General features: G+C 39.9%; 1 protein-coding gene across 12 annotated transcripts in view; it reads right to left on the minus strand.

Annotated features, from left to right (window-relative positions):
- Window positions 1–23,471, minus strand: part of LOC106960729 (nuclear factor 1 X-type-like) — a 131,557-nt gene that overhangs the window by 52,702 nt on the left and 55,384 nt on the right. For all 12 annotated transcript variants that reach the window (XM_015054656.1, XM_015054263.1, XM_015054500.1 and 9 more), the window contains one exon: window positions 22,826–23,357. In XM_015054656.1, the coding sequence (XP_014910142.1) occupies window positions 22,826–23,357 (532 nt within the window). The remainder of the gene's footprint in view (window positions 1–22,825; window positions 23,358–23,471) is intronic.

The following is a 23,471-nucleotide window of genomic DNA, read 5'->3' on the forward strand; positions in this document are numbered from 1 at the left end:
TCTCCTAAATACTGCATGCAGTGTTTGTCCAAGTAGTGGGTGACCTGCATCTTTGAAGTGTAACTCTTTTCTCAAAATGTTCCAAGTCTGCCTTTTCTGATGTGGTTTTCTTTAGGAGAACTTTATCTTGGCACAATATGTCTCGTGTTATTGTAGCAAGAACACTATTAAGGTCGGAAAAATAATGTCTGTTTTGCTGTTACATACCTCACAATTCAGCATTGTTAAATATTCTTTGGGAAATCAATCTTGTTTGAAGCTACTTATGGTATCAGGATATTTGCAATCTCTAAAAGTGAACAAATTAAATGCAAAGAACCTTAGAGAAAAGGATAACAAGTGTTGCTTAAAGAAAGCCAGCAGCCTTCTGCTTTAATCATTACACATATATTTATTTTCAAAGTCAAACTATATCCTTAGCCAGTCTGAATGGCATTTTCTTAAATAAATCTTGCTTAATTTCTTCAGTTAGTGCTATGTTAAATGAAAGCTTTTTTTTTTACATGTAGTTTATTCTGCTTGCTAGTGCTTATATAAATACAATTACACCTTAAGTAAACCTAAGACGTAAGAAAGAAAATATTCATGAAAGCTACTAGTTTAGCTTATTTTTCTTTATAGGGGAGCCGTTTATGCAGGTTTCAGAGACACCATCAACTTCAAATTTGATTATGTGATCTCTTTGTGTAACATATTGTCATTTAATAGATTTATTATTGCTTGAAATTAAGAATAAGCAGCATTGGTCCACAAGGTGAGGTGGGATCGGCCCTCTTACCTTCTAAAAAAAATAGCTCTGCAAGTTTTGAGGTAAGGACAAAGTTTTGACATGTGTTTAACATTTTGCCATCAACAGAAGAAGATTTATGACAAACTCCCCAACTTCTAATCAGAGGGGTATTTTTTATTTCCCCTCTTTTATTGTCTAGCCTCTGTCGGGAGAATAGTTGCTTCATTTTGCCAGGTGGTGTATGCATATGTGCATGTGTGCAAGTGTGCACTTGAGCGATGAGGTATTTGGCAACCAGAAAGAAAGCTTAATAACAACCAATATATCCCTGGATGATTTTAGACACAGCTCCAGGTGGGAGCAGCATGTGATGCCTCCAGACCTCAAAGTGTGAGAGGAAAAGATGAGAGAGAGAAAGAGAGGGTTTGGGAGAAATGCTAAGAAAAATATAGACAGAGAAAAAGAAAAAAATATATAACAGGAAGAAAAAAGGGAGGGGAGGTGTGAGCTGACATCTCCCTGGCATGCTCTTACCTTGCATGCTCTTTGACCATTTAGTCTTCCCTTCCTTCAACTCTTGTAAAGTAAAAAAGTAAGAAATGACAAGCCAAACATCCAAACTAATCAACTCAACCAAACACTGCTGTCTGTCACTCCTTTGCTTTCCTGAAGTGCTGTGTGCATGTGTTAAATACTGAGGGTGTTTTTTTTTTTTTTTTCACAGTCCTCTGGTCTCAAACCGAGACGTTGGGTTGAACCCAGAGTCTCCGTCAGGTTTCTACTCACTGACGGATACTGAAGCACATCACACTCTGCAGCTATCTCGCCCTAGATGTCTAGATGTGTGTAGAGGAGAGCATGTCGACTGGCTGCAGCCGCCTGGACACGCAGGACTCTCATTCAACTGAGAGAACAGTATAGAATATTACACACATTGGCAAGTGTAAGCTCTCTCTCTCTCACACACACACACTCGTCCTGTACTCATAGAGCAAAAGAGAACCATAACAGCACGGGCTCCAACAGTGCCTCTTTGACAGATTTAAGTAAATAGCAGCAAACAAGCGATTATTTTTGGCAGACCAGGCAGCAGACCATTCCAAGAACTAGGGGAGGTCTAATGGGAATGAGGGGAGATGAAATCACATAAACAGATGTGATTAAAGTCAATATCATATGTATCATTACTCAGTCAGACAACGTATTCCTTCATTAGAGACCCCTTATACAAAAAAACATGGACACTAAAGCTCTACCCTTTTCTTTTAGTAGCAGTTTTTCATTTGTTTATCTTTTACTATTTCTGATCATCCCAACTGTCAAATGCATGGGGAGGGGGGGACCAGGATGAGCTGTGCAAATGCAAGAAAACATTCTCTAATACACCATAGAAGACCTAAAACGAAATGCATAACCGTCCTTAAACTCAAAAAGCCATAAGCTCATAGTATCAGCAACAGTCACGGAAAGCAAATGTGTCATAATGTAGCGAACATGTTCATGGACTTTGCACATTTTTTGACAAGCTACACTGGATTTAATTATGATCTTTTTTTTTTTCAAATATGCAACATGAAGCAGTGTGAAAGGGCATTTGGATCAGAGTGGGAAATGCAGCTGACATGGTCAAGCTGACCCACTATAAGTGGATTTGTAATCCTCGAGTGGATTTAAACAGTGTTTACTGTCACAGCCAATGTCTGTGTGAGAGTGTGTATGCATGTGTGCTGATCTGAGTGTGTCTGAACAGCTGCATTTGTTTTTTTTTTTTTTCCCAGTTACTAAGTCTTTTGTCCATCTTACTTTTTTGTAAATACTCCAATAGTCATACTGCAGCCTTCCATATGAAATCAAAGATATTATAAATATCGCAAAGGTATTTTAAGAATTTCTTTTGTGGTTTGTTTTAGGAAGGTGTACTATACCAGTGAAGTGCTGCACAAACACTTTCGTACATGTGTAACACATACGATCACAGGGTGTGCACTGGGGAGGATAAGCTGCTTTGGGACTGAGGGATACGGTCACCAGTCGATTAATCGGTTGCTACCAACGCCAGGCAGGGTCATGAGTCTGATGCTACACGGGTCTGCACGGTCTGGAGAGTCATAGGGAGATCAAATTATTGTGATCTGAACATAAATGATTGCTTAGGGTGCAAATAGGGTTTGGAAAATCAAACCAGAGCAACAAGCAGTTATAAAAGGGGTCCATGCCCCCCTTGTCAAATCCAGTGATGCCCACATCCCATCTATTGCCCCACAATCCTAGTAAACTTTGTTTGTCCAGAACTAAACCAAAAAAATGCACACAGGCATATATGAGACAAAAAGATACAGCAGTCCAAGTTGTACAATTTTTAGGCAAAAAATAAACACTAAAATGAAGATAGATATAAAGACATTACTTTAAAAGCATTTGTAAATTATTTTTAATATAACTTTTAAGGAAATATGTGCAATTTCAGGCTAACAGTTCAAACTATTAGCAGCACAATAGTGATTTTTTTTTTTTTAAAACATGTTCAAAATATTCAATAAATCAGACTATGTGTTCAGATATGGCCCATTTGTCAGATTAAAGGTGCCTTTTTAAATTAACAACCTTTAAGTAGGTATTCAACCTGCTTTTCATTAAACCCACATGTCTGTAGTAAATATATTTTTAATGGTCTGATGTACTAGTTAGATTTTAAATGTCTTGATTTCATTACCCGTAAGAGCAAAAACATCCGAATGAACACAAATAAAGGATTTCAAGGATCCATTTCTGTGTAGTTATTCAAGATCACGTGTTTCACTTAGTGATGAAGTTTCTGAAATAACTAGGATTTTCAGCAACATTCTAATTTATTTTATGTGCCAGTGGATTATTCATTTTTAGATTCATTGAAGAACATTTGTCCCCTTCATCCATTTATTACCTTACTAAATGGTTGCTTTAAGGCATCACTTTGAATGCATAGCAAAGTTTCCCGCAAATCTGTTCAGTCACTTAAATTATTACAAAAAAAAGATGTACTTCCCTCAGAGGTTACTGCTTTCAGCATTGGCTAAATTACCTCAGTCCATGCTTCTAGTTTAGGATAACCCAAATATCTCTTTCTCTGTCTGATATTGTCTCCACATACAGCAGGGACATTTTTGTTTCATTCGGACTAAAACCTGGTAGGAAGTTTTGCATTTTTTGCAATGTAACAAGATTGTGGTGAACATGGGTATGCCCTGGTTTATCTGATACAGAGAAATCTAAGGATTATGATGAAAAAAAAGTTTGTGGGCGTGACTTACAATTTTGGAACTGTTCTCTAAGATGGCTTGATTCTAAGTTGTTGTACATGAAAGAGCAGGTTAAACACTTTCCCACAAGGTTTGAACAGTGCACACACAAATGCATTACAGAAAATGACACTCAAAGACCTAAAAATTTCTTTCTGTGATTAAAAAAAAAATGTTTAAACTGGAACCTCCAACTAATTTATCCATCTATAAACTTGTGGTGTTTTTTAAAATCTGATTCATCAGTCCTGTGGTATTTTCCCCATACACTAGCTCTGTGCTGTTTCTGGAGCAACAAGAAGTTTATATTTTAGCAGTTTAATCACACAAACAATATTTACTGAGAAAGAAATAGTAGAATAAGTAACTGATATGCTGTGTTTATACTTCAAAGTCATAATGTGGATAAAAGGTAAAACACAACTACATTTTCCTAAGCACCCTGCTGTGAACTAAACTCAAGTTTAAAGATGAATGTACTGTGTGAGAAGTAATATAGGATTTGCTGCCTGGGCCACCATCTAGATTTGCTCAGATGACGTCAATAAGCCTAAATCTGGGGAAAATCTTCTCATGTTTGTTTACTGAAAGGCTCATGCATCATTAAGTTAAATCAAGGCAGCAGTACAGGGGGATGGCAAAGGTATGGAGGTAAAAATAGGTTAAAAAAAGAGTCTAATTCTGCACAAGGTGCTTTTGGGCTTGTTAAAGAAGATATAATCCAATTAGTTACATTCAAAATATTTAAGTACCTAGATGTTAAATGACTAAATCTGTGCTGAGATGGTAAGAGTTAAAAAAAATGAAGCTGAGAGAGATTTAGAGAGGCTTACTTTTGGTTCTGCTCTGGCAGATTAGTCAAGGCAAGTTTTGGGTCAAAGGTCGGAATAACAGATGATGGCTCTTGGCTTATCAGCTAAACTACAGTAAGTGTAACCAAATAGTCACATGCAGAAGATTTCAAATGTTTAAAAGGTTTTCTATTTGGAAGATACATCAGGCATTTTTACACCTTAAAGGTGTTTTTCCTCCTTAAGATACAACTGTGGTTCCTTTATATAGAATTTCTAAGGTTTAAAGTGTAAACGGAGTAGAGCGCAGTACGAGAAAATGCGCAGACAAGAAACAGCCTACGGTAGCGTCAAACTCTTACAGTGTACGATGCTCATAGAGAACAACTGTTTGTCTATGTCTGTTTATTCAAGTGAACATTTATTGGCCCCAAGCTGCCACCTCAGGGGAGGAGACGTCCAAGTACTGAGTGACACACGCTGCTTAGTGTCTTAATGGGGAGAGTGGAGGACCAGCCAAACCACAGCCTCTAGACTGGGACTCTGCAGCCTGTAATTATGGAAAGATGTTCGAGTTGCTCTGTGTCCATGTGTGTTACAAGAGATACAAAACTTGTCTAGATCCTTTTACTTCATGGCAACATCTGTGCGTGTGCTGGTAGATGCTTCTGTTATCGTATGTATGATGTGGGATTTTTATGCAGCGGTGTGCCATTGTCTTCCTTCTGGCTCGAAAGCCGCGCTTTGTGCACAGACACACACACAAAAAGAAGAAATGAAAGTTGTTGGGAACTGGTGCTGCATTCAATTAAGGAAACCACATATTTACAAACAGTGGAGAGGGTGGAGTGTGGGGTGGGCTGAGTCTCAGTGACTCATCAGCCAAGCGGCACACTTGCACTTTTGACTCCAGGCCTGATTCTCTCAACTGTACAACCAAGAGTGAGGGGGGAAGGAGGGAGACCAGAGGGATGGATGGAGTGAGAGAGAGAGCGATAGATGACAGGGTGTGGACAGAATGACAGAAAACACACATGCATGCTGGCTGTACATGTGTGAGCGACCACATAAACAAATACATATGTGTGCAGACAAGCACTTGCACAAATTAGAAGACCTCATTTAAACTTCTGTGGTGTGAACAAACACTCAAACCTGCTTCATTTTAGATAATGACTGGTGGCTTTAAATAAAATATATATAAATTCTGGTCTCTGTAGGGGAAATTGTTGGTAATTTATGTGTAGATCATAGTTATTAAAAAAAAAAAAACATGTCCCAGGATTTTTACAGTATTGTGGGCGCAGATTTCAAGTTGCAAATTCTCACAGAACCGTGGAAGCATTAGGAATGGGAAGGTATGAGATTCTCACAGTATGATAACCTTCTGTAAAAGAGTTTGCAAGTACTGCAAGTTTGCAGTACTTGCACAAACAATTTAAAAATAATGTATAACATCATTTCATTGCTTTAATTTAAACAAAATTAGAGTTGCCACTCATTCCTACTGCTGCAGTAACAGTTTAAATAATTATTTTAGCTACAATAATGTTATCTTTATCATATATTTACTGTTTATGTGGTACATGAACTAATTTTAATATTTGCCCTCAGTTAAACTTTCTGATTGATTCCTTTTCAGAGCTGGGAATAATATTTTTCATTTATTATTAGACTTTTTTCAGCTATCTGAAACGACGGACCGGTTCTATGTGCATCCACTTCTCACACAGGTGACCTTTCCTGCTACTTAAGCGAGGTTGTTGAAACCTTCAAATATGCTTGTAGGCAACAGGAGATCACTTCAAAGCACAAGTGCAGAACAGCAAAACCCTGGCCTTGTTTTTCTTTTTTTTCCCCGTTGGCTGTCAAGACCTTGAGAAAGAATATTTGAAGGCATAAGGCACTAAGTGTGAAGGGCTGTTTGTCTTGACATGACCTTGGTGTGCATACATGTGCAGATGTGCGCATTAGTGCATGCAAGCATCTGTGTGGCGCACCACATCAAAGAACTGCAGACCGGCTTAGTTGTAATGACCTCTGACCCCGGCATGCTCCAAGACAGAGGGAGGGTGGTAGAAAAGAAAACGTCTGTAAAACATACTGAGGCACGCACACGCAAGGTGGGACACACAGTCTTTAAATGTGCTACAGCTAAATGAAATGACTGTAAATTGACACAATTTGTCTTGTTAACTTTTACACACACCGAGTGCAGCAGAGGTAAGTAAATCACCTTAAATGCTGGGTACAGCGACAACAGAAACATTCCTTTCTACTCTGTCTACTCTCTCTGCATCTGCTATAAGCCACCGTATCCTTTCTGCCGGGTTCATTCTGCTAGATCTAAAAGTAATCATCTGGCCCTAATTCAATCAACTGCAAATACTCGGAATAAATTTTGTTTGACTTTAGTATGCACCTGAAGGAAAAACAGAATTCTCTTTTAGCACTTTATTTTTCATTTGAGATGAAAGTGAAGTTTTCAAAGGTGATTTCTGCTCTCCGTCTTTTGCATTTATTTTTAGCCAGTGGTGGATCTAACCTAAATCCTTGACACAACATCAAATGCTGGCTCAGCATGTGTGTGTGTGCGTGTGTGTGTGTGTGTGTGTGTGTGCGTGTGCGTGAGTGCATGTGTGTGTCTGTGTGTGTGGATGGCATATGAGTCACTGGATCAGCGCAAGTGTGAGTGTTTTAACAAGTTTGTCCAACCTGCAGTAAATGACTCACTCACTCAGTGAGTTAATGGAGATGCACGTTTTTACTTGTGTCTATTTCCTGTGAGCGCTGCAGCTGCAATAACTTACAACTCCCTGGATTTTAACTATGCTTATAGTGTCTAATGTAATTCCTTGCAAATGTAGATTTCAGTTTGGAGGAAGAACATTCCAGCCGAGGGATCACACCTGCAAGAAACTGTCTTAAAAAAAAAAAAAAACACACCTAAGTTTTGTCTTTGACAAGTGCAACACCATACTGTCAGCTACAGTTACAACAAATACATTCTGCAGTTCCTACAAGCATTAATGTTTACACAAGTGCTTCATACATGTGTTCCATCAGCCCTTTTTTTGCAACTGTGCCATATGTGCTTATCCACACATATATAATATATGGTAGATTGTGTGTGTGTGTGTATAACTTAGCCCTTGAAAGCCACTGGGGCGGTGGTGGTGATGCGGCCGGTGTGTTTGCCTTGGCAGCGATTCAGCATTCCACATTCCTCAGTGATATTCAGTACTATGACCTCAAGAAACCCACGCAGCAGAGAAACAATCTCATCTTTTACGTTCCTCCACTCTCTGCAGACTTTTATCCACTCTTTTGCCACTTGAGAAATGTTCTGTTGTTTTTTTTATTCTCCTTCCTTCCACCTTCTCTTCATATCTAAATTTAGGAAGTCACTTGTCACCTTTGACCCCAAGCCAAACTTGAGTTTATTTGAGCCTTCTTAAAAGTTTCTCACTGCCCTAAGTTTTACCACAAATCTTGCTGCTGTTATGAAAAGTTCACAACACTGTTCTGCTCCCTTAACGTATCACAGAGACACATATTTTTCCTTTATTAGGCGCTCCTGCTGCATCTACAGCAGTCAAAGCTTGTTTTACATTTCTTCTTTCACTATCTTAACTTCGATTACTAAATGTGGAACATTTTTGTACATTAAATCCCTGTTTACTGGGAACTGGGTTTCTAATTTATGAACTAAATTTTCCTATTGAAAACTCTGACTGTCCTGGTCTGTGTCAACGGACTCCTCCTTTGTCTCCTCCCTCTTATTTGATGCCACACCCACATAGCCAGAAAGCCGTTTCACCTGAGATGACCCTACGCCCGGGGCAAGGCGGTTCCTGCTCTTTCCCTGCATGCCTCCTTCCTTCCTCCCCCCTTCTCAGCTTGGGCTGTAAACTACTTCACATACTTTCAAACACATGGCTTCTACACCTGACACCAAAACTCAGACTGAAAGAAAGACAGACAGGAAGAGCAAGATGGCCAAGCTGAGCTTAAGAATATCAGCAGGTTTTGAAACCAGGAAAAAAAATAAATAAATCACTGCGCCTAGTTTAAACCGTTTTGAAACTTTCATAACATACTGACATATGAACACAGCATAAAAGTATATAAAATATTCAAAAACAAAAAAAAATCCAACAAAACTGGGGGTTTTTGCAGATAATTTTCCACATAAAGCTACATGAAATGCTATTTGATTGCTATAGACAGAAAAGTTAAGGATTTTCTGTCATACTGCAGCTTTCCACTATGCGCTATGTTTGCTCTGCAGCTGACCCACTTATAGCAGAGCACATGGAGCAGGGGTGAAATAAGGTAAAGGGTGGGGCAGTTAGTTACATCTCTTATCTCCCTGTCACCCTGACACTCTCCTCTATCTGAAGTGTACCTTTATATGGCTTGACTGTTAGTAACAACCCCCAGTAAACCTGTAAATGCCTCAAGTCATAAACACAGACACTGCAGAGAAAAACAAAGATTGACAAAAATAAATCTGCAAACTAAACTTGCAAAGTTGAACATGGTTACTCTTGATTTCATCCGCTTTATAAGTTTACTTTCAGACATGACAGTGCCCTCGGTTTTCTGGGAATGTCAAGAATCAACACAGAAGACTGAAATATATGTCCGTATGTGCGTGGGGGAATCTGGTGTGTGTGCATGTAAGGGTGCATATGAGCATGCCTGTTTGCAGAACTATGAGTGAGCGTATGCGTGTGTTTCGGATTAAGAGCTTCACCCCTGGACCTCGAAATTAGATAGGGGATTACTGGGACACATCCGCCACCTGGCATTTTAAGCCCCGCAATTACAACAACAACTTTTAATCAACAACAGCGACACATGTGTCGCATACAGTCAGAACTCCGCAACTCATCCATCTTCCTCCACATGCGACTTTCTATCAGGGGAGCCACAAGGCCGGCCGATATAAAGAAGGGTTACCTCTGGGTGCCTCACTGTTTTAAGGATGCTTGGGACTGACTATTAATCAGGATCAGTCCAGATTGGGACTCATTAGCGCTGTGCACTAGGTAAGCATTTGGCATTCTCACTTACTTTTACTTGGCACAAGGCTAAGAGGAAGGATGTGAAGCAGTTGCTGCCAGACAAGGAGGTGGCTTCCCATTATCACCTAAAGTAGACATTTACCATCAGGAGTACAGCTCTGTACTAGCAGTAACAACTAATGTGATACCCTATTTTGATCGGCAATAAAAAAATTAAAAAAACTCCAAGATTTGTAGAAATGTGTTTTGTTCAAGCTGTTAGAGGCTACTAAAAAAAGTTGGTTGCTTGCCGACCACCAGAGCTTTAATCTGACTCACTCAGCCACCCTTTGGTTATTCAAACCGCTGGCGACCATTCAGCTGGAAGCTGTACAAGTGCCTTGACAGTAACATGTTTACAATTAGGTTTTATTCATAAGAAAACACCCACACATCCTTAATAAAATACACTGAAATTAATAAAGCTGGAAAACCCAATCTTAAAAAGGAAGCAGGCAGCCTTAAATTAAAGTATACTGTGTATAACCTTTAAAACTCCTGTTGTCTTTAGAATAAAACCTGAGTCAGGACAAAAGGTTTTGGTCTGCATAAACGCACTGAGCCAAAGGAATAAAAAAAAAAGCAGGGTGAGCAACCAAATGCTTAACAATTTAACTTCATTTATAGTAATGGCCAAAGCAGTGTAGGCTAGCAACCAAACTAAACACAAGCTGCAGCCAGACACCATGAAAGGAAAAGAAATCATGTTCTGTTTCATGTTCACTTCCAGTTCAACATATTAACACAGATATAGAAAAGCTCTTCTGTTTTAGAGAGGCACTTCACGCCACATGACAGGAAACAAATACAAAGAATAAATACCAGGGTTCCCCAGGATAATGTTGAGAGTGTGGCGCAAGACGGGTAACTGAGAGGAGTTCAACTTAGAGAAATATGCACGTTCACAAAGATCTGAAACAAATTAAAACTAAGAGTAAAGATGTTAATTTAGGAGTTTTTAAAATAAAAGGAAACATTTAAAGCCCCCTAACAAAACATTTATATATAAAAATTGTGCTTAAAATTGCACCTTTGTAGTTTCCAGTGTTATTCTATTATTTAATTAAGTCGCACATAAATATATTGGGTTCATATGTTACTGAGAACATCCAATGCAGCTAATATTAAAGTAAAGGAAAAAGTTGAAAAATCAACCAAAAACAAAATGGAAAAAGGGAAAAAATAACATACTGCTAAGAGCAAGCAGCATCTAAGTAAACTATCACTCCTATACAAACTACAATTTATCTAACTGACCATCATAACTATTAGCCAGCACTTCAGATATTCAGTATTCTTGAAGAAAAACTCTAGAATCAAGGCAGGAAAGCAAACTATTTAGGAGTAATAAAAATAAAAATGATGAGCAGACACTGCTGAACTAGAGAATTTGAGACACAGATAGAAAAAGGGACACAAAGAGGGTAGGAAAGACCACTGTAATTGCAGGAAAAGGGGGCTCATTAACCTGTCACTATCCTCAATCTAACCCCGAAATTAAGACCGGTCAGAGGGATCAGCGAGGGTAAAAAAAAGGGGGAATAAAACAAGAAAAGAGTTCTTTAGTTCCCGTCTGAGCGCGCACACTGCACCGTCATGGATCACACACCATATTTTATTACACACCTCGCATGACGAATCCTCTGTCTCCCTGCCATTTTCTGAACTAACTATGTGAAGGAACACTACGTTTTTCTTCAGAGAGACAAGAAAGAAGCAACAACAAAAAAAAGAAAAAACTGAGGCTAAGAAATTGTAAGAAATCGAACCATCCGAAACTTGCCATATTAAGCTTAACGGCTTAATATGTATAACTTTAATAAACATATCTTAAATATTCACCTCTGGTCAAACAAATTCAGAGCTGGAATTCTCATCAAGTGCTGGGATACTAGCAATTACATGCTCATTACCTGCTATGGATACTGACTCATAGCTTAAGAAAACAGGACAATGAGATATCCATCCGCTCCCTGCAGAGGAAAAGTGTTTCCCCACCTGGTCTGCATGCAGTTAAAATTTGCAATACACACACACACACACACACACACACACACACAGCTGCAGAGGGAGCAGCCTGGTTTAGTGCAAATCAGCCCAGAGAATCACACGAAGCTAAAAAAAGATTAAGACATAAAGTGAGACATTGTGGGGGTAAAAATAAAAATAAAAGTAGAAGAATCTCTTTTCTTTCAGTTTACAATGTGAAAAGTTGCTTTTAGCTTATAATGATGCATGAAATTATAACTCGAAGGCAAATATTAGAAATTTGCTTTTCTTTTTCAGAACAAACCCCGTTTCAATTATCTGATATAAAATTCACAGTTCAGAGCCGGAAGAGAATCAAAGAGCCTTGATTTGTCTGCCTTGTAACACTTGCACATCTTTCTTCAGATATGGTATTGTTTGGGAAGTCAGGAGATGATTGGTCCAACATCTAAGGTCTAACAAGAACTTCTAATCAGAGAAAGTCAAGATAACAACGAATACGACATAGATCTAAATCTTACTGCTGTTCTCAAACAGTAGAAAGGACTTTGTACGTGCTTTTGCATGTGATGAAATCATTCCTTGAATGATTTAAAGATCTTGTGGTCTTACAAAATTCCCACATAATAGGTGCAATTTACTAGTAAAGTCAGTGGCCATGTGTTCATTTTCACACAAGAATACATTCTCAAAATGCAAAACACACTCAATTTTACAATGTAGCACAAAAATAAAATGCAAAACAAACCAGAGAAAAAAAATATTTACTTTAAAGATGTGGCCTCCGTGTATTTCTGAAATACACACATATATATTTTCCCTTGAGTTTTCTTTAATGTGTTTGCCGATGTTGTAAAGTGGTCGTGTCTGTTTTGTTGTTGTTGTTTTTCACCTGGCTGCAGAGGAAATTTCCCATCGGGAAAATAATACAGTAATACTGATGCTGATAAGTCAAAATATTTACGCTGAACAAGAAAAAGGCATTGTGTGGAAAAGCATATACACTCATATATTATACATTGAAAATACACCTCTCTGTTGCCTTTCTCCCTCTCATTCTCTCATCTGCCTCTCCAGTTTTCTTTTATGTAGGAGGCAGCACTGGGCACCAAGCCATGCCACATCAATATGCGTGCTGGTGAAAACCCTTCCCCTGCTTAGCCTGTGTTTCACTGCCGAGGCTTTAAGTTGTGGAAGCTTTGGCTAATGTCACTGGATACGGCAGGTCATGTTAGCTCGTATTTATTTACCGGCGGACGGCAAGCTAGCACTCCCACTGTGGAGGGCCAGAACCGGGCTGGCCTTGTCGTAGGAACCTGCCACAGTGACAGCCCATTGTCGGAGACAACACCAGCTAGTGCCACCCTGGAGGCAGCTTGGATTGTACCCAAACAAGGTTCCCTGGGAGCCTGGGTTGCCATGGTGGCAGCCGAATTTGGGCCCAGTAACATGTGAGGCGAACAAGCGGTGGACTGGGGAGGGGGACTCTAGTGCAGGAAGGCAGAGGACTGAGGAAGGAGGAAAGAGGGCACCCCAGAATATTAAAAGCATCAAATCGAACAGACGAGCGAAACGCTAACCTCAATAGTCAAAGAGAGACGCAGAGAGAATAAGTGTATTGCGTGTGGCTGTTAATTAAGGACACGAATAACGGACGAATTTATTCTGTCTTCTACTTGGTGGAAGTTCTAATTAAAAAGTATGAAGCTCAGCTGTCAGATCAGTCAAGTTACAAAGTGACAGATGCACTTCTCATATTTAACTTCACAAGGCCAGTGGTATAAACAAGACGAGCTTGTGCAAAAAAAAAAAAACGAGAGGTTAAAAGGAATAGAAGCTGTTAACGTTGAAAGACGCCACTCTCCTGGCTTCTCTTCCCTGCTCTTTTAGTCAATATTCACTAAGTGGTTTGAAGTGACTTAACAGTGATCTTTGAATTCAAAACCTCATTTCCTCTTAATGGAAAAGTTTGCATGATGAAGTGCACCATGGGTCTTTTTAGCGCTCAGTTTACACCTCACTCTTTGCGCTGTTGGGTGAATGAGACGAATATTAAACAGCAGAGGCAGAGAAAGTTGCAGCGGCCAGTTCACCAAGGTGTCCCGAAGATCCTTGGACTCCAAACATGCAACTGGCTTGCAATACCGCGTAAAATGCTAATTGACACACATCACCTGGTGTGCAAATGTATAATGAGACATACATATGAACTCTCTCACGTATTCAAAGAAGCCTTGCCAAAAAAGACAACTCTCCCTGCACTGATTTGTGCTTGACATATGTACACAGACTGTCAAGAGTTTCACCTACAAGTCTAACCCCACATTACACAATCACTCGACAAATTTGTGCTCAAGACATTTCTATTACATCTTACAAATTATAGAAAATTATAAAATTGGTACTTAATCTGAGCACACTATCTATACATTAGATGGTCCGAATTTGGTTGCTATAAAATGCTTGATGCTAGCTTTGTCCATCTGAAAAAGTTTTACGTAAAGTTAGTTTTGCTTTAATTTTCTTTTATTGTTACTTTATAAGTTGGTTAATTGCACGACAATAATACTTAGAAGAAAGACGACCTTTTTTTGTTTTTGTCGTTAAAAATAGAAAGGTCCTGGAATCACAAACTAATTTCGGAAAAACTGCTTTTCAAACATGTGCTCATTATGTGTGTAATGATCTCCAAATACACCCAACTTTGGATCATTATCTTCATTTAGTCATTTTAAGCTACTTTTAATGAAGGGTTTAGCAGAACAGTTTCACCGCTTTTAATTAGGTTTTGTGCAATGTGGGATAGTCAGGAATTTTTTTTGTCTTTGTATGGCTTGATTATTTTCTTTATTACGTGTTATAGCTGATTAAGTTTATATTTAGCTCTGGGTTTTCCCAGTTTATGCATCTATGACAATAATTGTTGCCATTCATCTTGATCTAAGAGTTTGTTTTGTTTGTTTTTTTTTTCTCAATTGTGATTTAATTTAAATTAAATAATGTATTACAATCCAGGTGTTTTGTGAGTGTTTTCAACAGCTGGTGCACAGAAAACACTGTAAGAAGAAAATAGAAAACTAATAAAATATAAAGTGGAATAATTTCACTAAATTTTTACAGAGCCTTAAGCTTATTGTCATCCTGTTGAACTCTCATTTTTATTTCTGCCAAAAAAAAAAGCAGAAAAAAAGAGAAAAAAAAGACTCTCCTCAAATTGTGTAAAAATTTGTCATACATCTGAATGAATATCCAGCTTGTCTGTTCCCCGACTTAACTTCACACACCTCCCACCTGCTCTGCATCCCCTTTGAGCTCAAATACACCCAAACGAAGGCACACACAGACACACACACACACACACACACATGCACACGCACACACACTATGCCACTCCACTCCAAACTCATCCTGTTATCTAAACAAGCACTATCCTCTCGTCACCGTCACAGGGTTCCTTTTCTGTGTCCTCAGAGAAAAGAGAGACTGTCCTGTTCGCAGATGAATAGGCTCTTTTGATGAAACGCAGAGCCTTGTTTACTGCCACTCCATTTATTTACCGGCCTGTTTTTCAAGTCGACATTGAGCGACACTTTACCAAACACCCACCGGAGCTCCCTGTCGAGTCCCCCCCCCCTCCATCCAAACCTCTACTTAACGGCGCTTCACATACGCCACGTATTTATTCAAATACACACCCTATCCCTACTTTCAATCCCATGATGTTTCTTTCCCCACCGTTTCATCCTGCCTCCTTTTCTGCGTCTAGTGTCCTAGATCTGTGGCCAAACTGATTTAAAGCTTACTTGCTTACACGGATGCATGCCAAATTTGTTTCTCTGCCATTCTGTTATGTTTCTCAGCTAAATCACTCTTTTGCCCCCCTCCCCCTAAACTCTCCTTCCTGCTCTTCTCCTTCTCATCGTGTAACGCACACCAAAGGACACCTTCATTTAAGCATTTTGCTCAACGAGGAAGAGAAAAAGTGGCACCCACAGTATGATTATGTGAAATGTTCTAAACAGAAAAATAAGTACCTAGATTAGTGATTAAATTAAATAGTCTGAAAATCACATAAAGTGAAAGCAATCAACTTGCATACAAAAAAAGACGGACTAAAGAGCAATCAAGCATCAAAGCCTGAAAGCACACGAGTATAAAATTTACAAGGCAGAGCTCGAGTCTTTGGAAATAAACACAGTCACTAAAAGGCTTTTTGTTAATCATTTTCCTCATCTTCATCCAAATTAGAGTTAAATAAAACACCTCCAATGTAAAAGTCAAGGTTCACAGCCAATGGCAAGCAAATAGCGAGCGTAATGGTCCTATTGAGTGCTAAAATGTTTGCGCTCACAAGTTATTATGAATTATTCTACAGCCTAAAATAGGAGACCAGGGTGCTAATGAGGCTAAGGAAGGGAATTCATTTGAACCCTGAAGAGGAATAAAAGAAAAAAACATGAACAAGAGAAGGAAAGAAAAGAAATGAGAAGAAAGAGAGGATCAGAGGGAGGAGGTTGGCAGAGACTGTGTATGAAAATTTGGCGCCTTCCAAACAGAGAGATAGCATCGTGCCAAAAGCGACCGCCGACACAACTCCTCTCACTTTCAACATCAGACTCCTTTGCTGTGTTACACTCGCCCACATAATAATTTCATTATTCTTTAACCCACATGTGTAAAATAAAATAGGTTATTTTGATTTTTATTTTTTTTTCCCATCTAAATCAGTGCTGATCCAATAGTAAACTCAGCAAAGCTACAGCAGTAAGGCAAAGCACAAATAATGCAACCTGAGCTAAACTATTACAGCTATGGACATTAAACCAAACACTGAGACACATATTACAGTAATACTGTGGCTATGAGGTAGTGAATACCGCCAGTGGCCAGTCTCAGCAGCCTTTGCCAGAGCCTTGCTGTGACTGCAGCCCGGCTAAAAGGCTGCCGTCCCTGGCTCTCTCTCTTCTTTGGCGGCCATGCCCAGGAACGGGAATTGCCCACTGCTCTCTCTCTTCTACTCATTCTCCTGTTCCATGTCTTTCTGAGGTCAGAAAACCCGCTTGAGTTGCTATATGGTTTTTGGGAACACACACATTTCATGGTCAGCAACACTACAAAAGCCTGAAAAGAGACTCGGCACTGGGAAGACAGAGTATTAAGACAGACAATACGTCCCCCATGGTGCTGCTGACTCTTTGCCTTTTCTCATTCATGTTTTTTTTTTAACACTTTTTTCTTTCTTTGTACCTTTTTATTAATAACATGATAAAAGGTATATTAAGTTCAATTAATTATGAAAAAAATATAAAAAAAATGCTACACACACAGAAAATGTCTGACACTGACAAAAATGAAAATGTATTAATTTTGGGAATGTATTGTTTCATTTTATTAAATTAAAATACATTTATGAATCTGATCAAAATATTTCAAGGTAGAGATGAACTAATTTCCATTGAGGTCTGACGGGTTCATTTGAATAATTGAGATTTTTTTTCCTGCTGGGATTCAAGAAAGAGAAGAAAAAACACCACTTTGAAAGTGGAAATAGTTCTCAAAACAGCACAAAGTGAAGGACAATAGTTTTAAATTATTTTCCCATTTACCTCAAAGTAGTAAAACAAAATCCAGCCTTGTCTGAGTTTTTACTTCTGATGTGATGCATTTAATGGAAAAGGAACAGATCAGAACTGGATCTACCAATCACAGATCACAACCACTCCAGGGAGAAGATTTTTTTAATGCTTTACACCACTATGTCACAATCCAAATATGTGAAATATGAACATAAACACAAAAATGCAACTTTAAATCAACATGAAAATGCAACAAAAACAGTAAAGACAACATGCCGCTACATTTGACATTAAAATATATATTTTTCATTTCATATTTTATATTAAAAAAATCGGAAAAAGTGAAAAAGGCTCCTTTCCGTTTTTTACCTCTTCTCTTAGAAAAAAAAACAGAAGAGGTTCCACAGCTGGGTTCGTTCAGAAAGATTAGAGAGAATCTGAGAAGAACGTGTAAAAACACTGAAGGCACAAGCTGCCATATTTGTCTGTTCAACCACATACTGATGGTCTCTACATGTCACTGGAATAATTTGTTTACCACATATCTCCTGACGCTGAAACTCTTCACACAAAAGGAAACACATGCGGGTAGACCAGAAATGTTCATGGCTGTTAGTCTCTCCCGAGAAATCTGGGTTTATCATTATGTAAAGAGGGAGGGCGGGGGGGAAGGCCTCCAGCTATTTTTAGGGCAACGATTGTGCCAATTTTCACTGGTCAGTTTAACTGGAAACCAAACATAATGCTGTCTTTCCCTTTTATTTCTTTGAGTGTGCTCTGCTCTTCATGTTCTCATGAGATAAACACAGACAATGCGGTTTTGGATCAGGCCATGTCTGCCTTTGACACTCCAATGTCAGCATGTATCTGTGTATCTACATGTTTCTGAGTAAATAAGCACACAACAAGGCTTTGGCTTTCCTTACATCAGCAGCCTCCAAAATGCACTTTTTTTCTTCTTCTGAGGCCAAGAATAGTGTGAGAAGACTCCCTGTCAAGCTCTCGCTGAAACTTAACCCTTCAGATTTTACATGTGTGTTCCTGGTGCCCAACAGAAAGGCATCAGGAACACAGTGAGAGCGATCAGTAAACACACACCGATGCCAAAGCTTCTCCCTGTGTGAAGAGCTTTCCTTAGCCGACATCAGGCCGCGTTCCCACAACACAATACAAAAGCCTCTGACCTGATGGACTCCCCGAGTGTCAAGATTTCATTAAATCAAAACTTCACTGCTGAGTGTCACCCAGGACTCCGCTTGCGCAGACACAAACACTCGCACACAAAGACAGTCCACTCAACAACTACGGTGTCTCAGGAGCCTGAGAAGAGACCGGGAGCTAATTAACAACAGATTACTTTCTCAGAAAACAGAGGAGTTATAAAAGTGAAGACCCACGCAACCCATCACAGTATCAACTTTTACTACGCTGTAAATTATTCATCCCGGCAGCTTTGATATTCCGTCCTTTGTGTTTGCCTTCCTTCAACTGACCCTCCGTTTCTCTCCCCAGCCAAAGTTTACCTTGCACACTGCGGGCCCATAAATCAAGAGTTTTTCTTTTGTGATGAACGTAAACTGGCGTTTTGTTTCTGAATCCCTGCCGTGGTCAGGGAGTTGGCCGGAGGCTGGCCACGGCACCAGGGTTTCTCTGGACTTTCTCACAGAGCAGTCCAAGGCATTACTACTGCAATAGTGAGACGGAGGCGGGATCTGGCACCGCGGAGCGTGGAGTGTGGAGCGGTCATAGCAGAAATGGCAAGGCGAGCACATTTCACACCTCCCTCAGAGTGACTGCAAATTTCCTGTGCTGCACTTTTGATTGGAAACACATTTGAAACATCTTTTCATGATCACACTTACAGCGCACAAAGAAAATACGAGAAAAAAAAAAGAAATATGAAAAAGGTCCAAACTATGAGTAAGTGCAGTGAGCTAACTTTGGACCTGACAAATGTTTTTTTTTTATATCTTTTATTTTTCCTACCCTGAATAAATCAGAAATGTGCTGAGTTTAATCTAAAACAGCGCACATATTATAAATCAAATAGCTCACTGAAGACTTTGAGAAGCAGCCAAATAAATTCTCCTCAGATGGTGTAAAAGTGGAGCCACCTATGCAGTAGTCAGACTCTCACAAGAAAAAAAATATATCTTAACTGGTATTGTAAAGTAAATCAGAGCCAATACACTCTGTTTACAGGTTAATAAAGAGTCCCTGCTGTGTTGTTCTAGCAGACCCTGGGGCCAAAAGATCATTATCCTTATTATCACAGACCAATCACTTACATCTGAAGGCTAAGAATACACTACACTGTGAGCTGCAACACAATCCTGCTTTACCTCGTACTTATCCAATGCCAGTGCTCCAGCTGCAATGTTCAAAGTGTAGTTATATCTATTTTTTTCTCTTCATCGAAGGTGCCTCAAAGAAATCAGGGGAGAGGGTTGTCTGCTGCGGTGTTGTGGTTCATTCAGAAACGGCTGCGGTGTGTTCTGCTCTGTAACAGAGAGGATCTCAAAAGCTGGCTGGCTGCAGAACAGTCTGAGAAAGCCTGACGGCAAGCCCAGAGATTCCCCGTGGCAGCTTTTGCCACTCTGTCATAAACAAAACACAAGACGTCTTTCTCTTCTTCCCACACCAACGGGGCTCTGGTGCTGCCAAACCGAACAATCACTATTGTAGCCTCTTCTCCTTTCCAATATGCTCTCTCTACCTCACTCTCTCTCCGTGTCTCCTACAATATAAACAAAAGAGATCAGCGGAGGCTTTACCTCTGTGAGAGCAACAATGAGGCCGATGTTTAAGGAGGCAAAACAAAAGTGTGTACAGGATCAAAGAGGAGCCGGGAAGACAGAGAAGCTAAAGACTGACAAAATGCAAACCAAACAAAAACAAATAATGAACACATCTTGTCATTTGCTGCAGGAAGGCAACAACAACAACAACAAAAAAAAAACTACACACATCACTGAAACTGATCAGCATGACATCAGTTTGCAAGGTGAAAGTTAATGTCGTGTTTCTAGTTTTCAGCCAAATAAATCGATCAAAGCGCGACTAAAACCTAGCGTCAACTCTTTGAAAGAATTATTAAAACAACCGAGGAACACTGCATAAGCCAGATTTGATAAGAGAAAAATACAAAGTAAGTCAACATCATGAATGGATAGCACACCGTGTAGAAAGTGTTTTACTGTCCTGCTGTAAACCAAAGTACTGCAGAGGAGTGGAACAGCTGACGTCAAGGAAGCAAACTTATGGTGATTAATTACAGTTTCCATGTGCGTGCGCATGAGTGAACAAGAAACATTTTCTGTTTAGAAGAACCGGTACAGTCTGCTTCAGCAGAGCATTACACCGATGTAAAATAATATAAAATATATAAAACAATTAAAATATTTACTGCAACCCTGCTTGTCTGATCTTTGTACCTTTAATGTGAAATTTTACGTTCTGAAAATTTAGCTTAAAAATTATTTAATCAAAAAAAATATATATATTGAAGACGTAATTTGAATTTTAAAACGTACCTTTGAGAATTAGTGTATTATTTAATTTAAAGCAGATAAATTTCACTACGGTATTTTTGTAAAATCATATATATTTGAAGAGGACTAAATTTGTGTCAGAAAAAAAAACTAATAAAATCAATATCGTTGATAGACAGCTTATCAAAAAAATATAAAATTACCATGACAACAATAAGAGAGACTACCCATTACATATCGTTTATTACCATCAAAGAAAGACTAACAAAGCAAAGCTGGAGCTGCTGCCAAGGTTTGGCTCAGGCTGTGTGAGGTGTCTGGCCTGGACTGACGTTTAACGTGTGTGTGTGCGTGTGTGTGTGTGTGTGTGTGTGTGTGTGTGTGTGTGTGTGTCTCAGAGAGAGAAACACTGGGAGTTGCTTATGATAGCATTTGGCCAACAGAGCAGGTCGATGTGTTCAGGCGGTGACGGGGGACGTGCTGCGTATAAATATATACGTGCTGGTTAAATCAGTGTTTAAAATTTCCAGAAAATCCAGCTGAGATAACATTAGGTCATGAGCTTGTTTGAACAACCAGACAGCAAATGGTGATGTAGTGTGTATTTGGAGGATTTGGCTGTGAAATGTATTTTGTGAGAGTGTCTGTGTTTCTTACACTGTGAGAAAAAAACAGAACCCAACCAGTGTGTGTGTGGAGTCCACGCACTGGAAGCTGCAGTGATGTTTGGCCGGGTGTGTGAGTGTGTATCTACGATGGTGGCTGAGATACAACAATGTTTGGCTGTTTCAAACTGTATCTGTGATAGTCTCTTGGACGAATGTGTGCACTGTGTTGGTCTGTGGATGTAATTGTGACTAAAACCGTGTTTGGCTGTTTGTCGGAAAGTGAACTAAAAAAGATGAAAGAATTAAATTAAATTAAGTAAATAAAAAATTAAAAAAAACAAGAGTGTGTGGTTGTATTTAGCTGTGTTTTCATGGGTGTGAAAGTAGCTGCAATAGTACTGTCTGTCTTTTAGCTTTGCCGTTTTGTGTGTGAGCATGTGTTTGGCAGTCAGGTCCAACGTGGTGCTCGCTGTTCAGGCAGACAGCGAGGGCAGCAGCAGCCTGTGGCCTGAGAGCTGCAGACTCACGGCTCTGCTCTCTTCTTCTTTCACACACACGAAAACACACAATCTGGGCTTTGGCCAAGTTACCATCCCTGAAAACAGCAACCTCCTCGTGGCAGCTCCACGTCCAGCAATGTTAAAAAACAGCGACTCCCCCTTTGTGCAACGAAAACATTACGTTTTAGAGCACCGGTCGTCTCATACACTCTCCCTCTCAGACGCACACATGCTCACACAGGCATGCAAATTCTTTTCTATAAAAAAACACAAAATATATACTCATGAAGCCATAAATTCCTCCCTCAGAAATATAAACAGAAACTTGCCAGAGCAAGCTGGAACTATGCCCCAGACACACATCCAAAATTTATTTTTATTACTGTTGATGCTGTGTTGTCAAGTAAACAGCACAGAAAAATAGAAAATAGAAATATCAAAATGACAGTGGTTTTGTAAAAGCAGCACGAAACGTTACTTTTATTATTCCTAAAGCATTTGCATACGTTTTGAGAATAATTTAAATTGTGAACATTAAGATTTAAATATAAAATGTAATATAGAAAAACTTCTTGGTGTAGCTTTTTTCAAGTTTACCTATTCATTTCTAAATACACATGTAAATATTTGTTATTTATGTAATTAACTGTCCTCCACCCAAATCTTTAATGTCCTCATTTGTGTTTCTCTTCATGTCTGTTAGTATTAAAAAAATCAGCACACCTAAATGTGCTCATGTGCAGCATGATTCGAGTATTCTGTGTACAGTAACAGTGTGCAGGTTGCAACATACCTGGCGTGTGGACAAAGTAGGCAAGGTAAAGGTCCAGCTCCTTGACAGACACTCCGATGTGGTGTGGCTGGACACACAGGCCAGGGTTGGTGCACTGTGGGGACTTGACGAGCCGCTCTCCGTCCGTGCTCTCTAGGGGACTGCCCTTGAACAGGATGACCATCACCAGGTCCAGCCGCCACACCTTGTCGGCCTGGCGCAGGCAGTCGATGCGACGGATCTTGCCCTTCTGGTCAGGGTTGGACAGCACGCAGCACGGGGGCTTTTTGCCTGTGATGGTGAGCACAAAGTCCTCGCGGAACTCGGGCCGGATGTCCTTGCGGAGCTTGGCCAGCAGGCGCGAGGCCCACTTCTGCTTAATCTCTGGCTTCTCCCCGAGTAGCTCATCTTTCACCGCACGCTCTTCCTCCTTGGACATGCGCTTCTCGTGCTTCTTGAAGTACTTGCGCTTGCGGGCCTGCAGGTTGAACCAGGTGTAGGCGAAGGCGCGGACGTGGGGCAGAAGGGCCTCGATGAAGGGGTGGAATTCATCCTGGATGAGAGAGGAGGATGGGGGGAGGGCGGACGAGGAGAGGGAGGAGGGGGGGAGGCACGAGGAGGCAGAGGAAAGAGAGGGGGAGAACGGGGGAGAGAAGGATGGGGAGAG

Source organism: Poecilia latipinna, unplaced genomic scaffold (genome assembly GCF_001443285.1).
Source record: "Poecilia latipinna isolate Pla-1442-1.1 unplaced genomic scaffold, P_latipinna-1.0 Scaffold4, whole genome shotgun sequence".
Lineage (NCBI taxonomy): Eukaryota > Metazoa > Chordata > Actinopteri > Cyprinodontiformes > Poeciliidae > Poecilia > Poecilia latipinna.